This window comes from Brassica oleracea, chromosome C5 (genome assembly GCF_000695525.1).
Source record: "Brassica oleracea var. oleracea cultivar TO1000 chromosome C5, BOL, whole genome shotgun sequence".
NCBI classification, from domain to species: domain Eukaryota; kingdom Viridiplantae; phylum Streptophyta; class Magnoliopsida; order Brassicales; family Brassicaceae; genus Brassica; species Brassica oleracea.
Window position 1 is genome coordinate 4,723,636 of NC_027752.1, and position 1,221 is coordinate 4,724,856.

The 1,221-nt window shown below is 35.7% G+C and overlaps 1 protein-coding gene across 1 annotated transcript in view; it reads right to left on the bottom strand.

The window, feature by feature from the left end:
• The window catches only part of LOC106344312, a 3,639-nt gene that overhangs the window by 1,625 nt on the left and 793 nt on the right, over positions 1-1,221 (bottom strand). The window contains exons 2-6 of the mRNA XM_013783715.1: positions 780-1,047; positions 600-696; positions 392-516; positions 233-317; positions 23-103 (exon numbers count right to left, since the gene is read on the bottom strand). Of these exons, the coding sequence (XP_013639169.1) occupies positions 23-103; positions 233-317; positions 392-516; positions 600-631 (323 nt within the window). The 5' untranslated portion in view covers positions 632-696; positions 780-1,047. The remainder of the gene's footprint in view (positions 1-22; positions 104-232; positions 318-391; positions 517-599; positions 697-779; positions 1,048-1,221) is intronic.

The following is a 1,221-nucleotide window of genomic DNA, read 5'->3' on the forward strand; positions in this document are numbered from 1 at the left end:
CCTCTCATTAAGAACAAAAAACCTGGCACGAATAGAAGTAGCTGTACCAACAGACCATTGGCTACTATCGTTGTTCGTAAGAGCAAGTGAATCATCAGGGAGACTGTCAAATAAAATAGTCACATTTTATGTTAAAACGTTTCAGTGAAAACGATGTTCAAAAATCAAAACAAACATCTATATGTAGTGAACTTCTTCATAGGTTTCCATCCGGTGAACATTGGATACATACCTTGCTTTGAACTCCTCAATAAAATCGAGTGTTGGGTTGAGCAGGATATGGGTTGAATTATACCCGCTAGATATGGAGTAAGCACCTACAAAGTATATTAAGCTTATTAATATGTTATGCTCAGTAACATTTTACACAAACCGGAAGAATATAATTTACCTTTCCACTCTTTCACAGAACAGAATATGATCACACAAATAATCATGGTGGACATGTTACTCCTACTGTAATCGTATACTTGTTTAGCATAACAACCCCACAGAGTACACAGCATCTTCACATTACTGTATAATATAAACTTAAGTTAAAGTCCAGTTAATAGATATTTTCTAGCAAAGTATAAATAAGGTTTAAAACCGGGTCTTACTTTGGGTCACGCAACTCAACCAAGAGCCTCATGTTGTCCTTTCCTTTTATTATTTTGTTTTCCAGAGACCCGAAGTTAACTATTTGGCCAACCACGTCTACATTACAAAAATAAGACTAAAATCAGAAACAAGTATATACAAAGTGAAAGACTCTTTAACTGAGTAAGAAACTAACTCACCAACCAAACAGCTATGATCCAGATTTCCACCAAGAATATCAGAGAAGTCCGCGAAATACTTTTCGGGAACTGCAGTTGGAAAATCATCAGCTATTCCAACAAATGTTGTGTGAAAGAAGCCAATTTTGTAAGGATGTGGCGTCGTACGGTATTCACCAGTAGCATCGTACACTTTGAACAACTAGAGGACAATCGCATCTCCCTCGCGTAGCTTGTCATCGAATTTTTTGATGAGTTGTTCACCAACTGAAGCATGAATTCTGGTCCCCTGGACAAAAAAAATTATGAAAGTTTTGTATATGCAAAATAATTATATAAACGATGCTTCCAAAAAAATGCATTGATAAAGTTACTTACTTATTTATCAACAACCACCATTTCAATGGTGTTTCCTCATTCTTTGTTATAGTTTCTCCACAAGCGAACAATCCTAACTTCAATA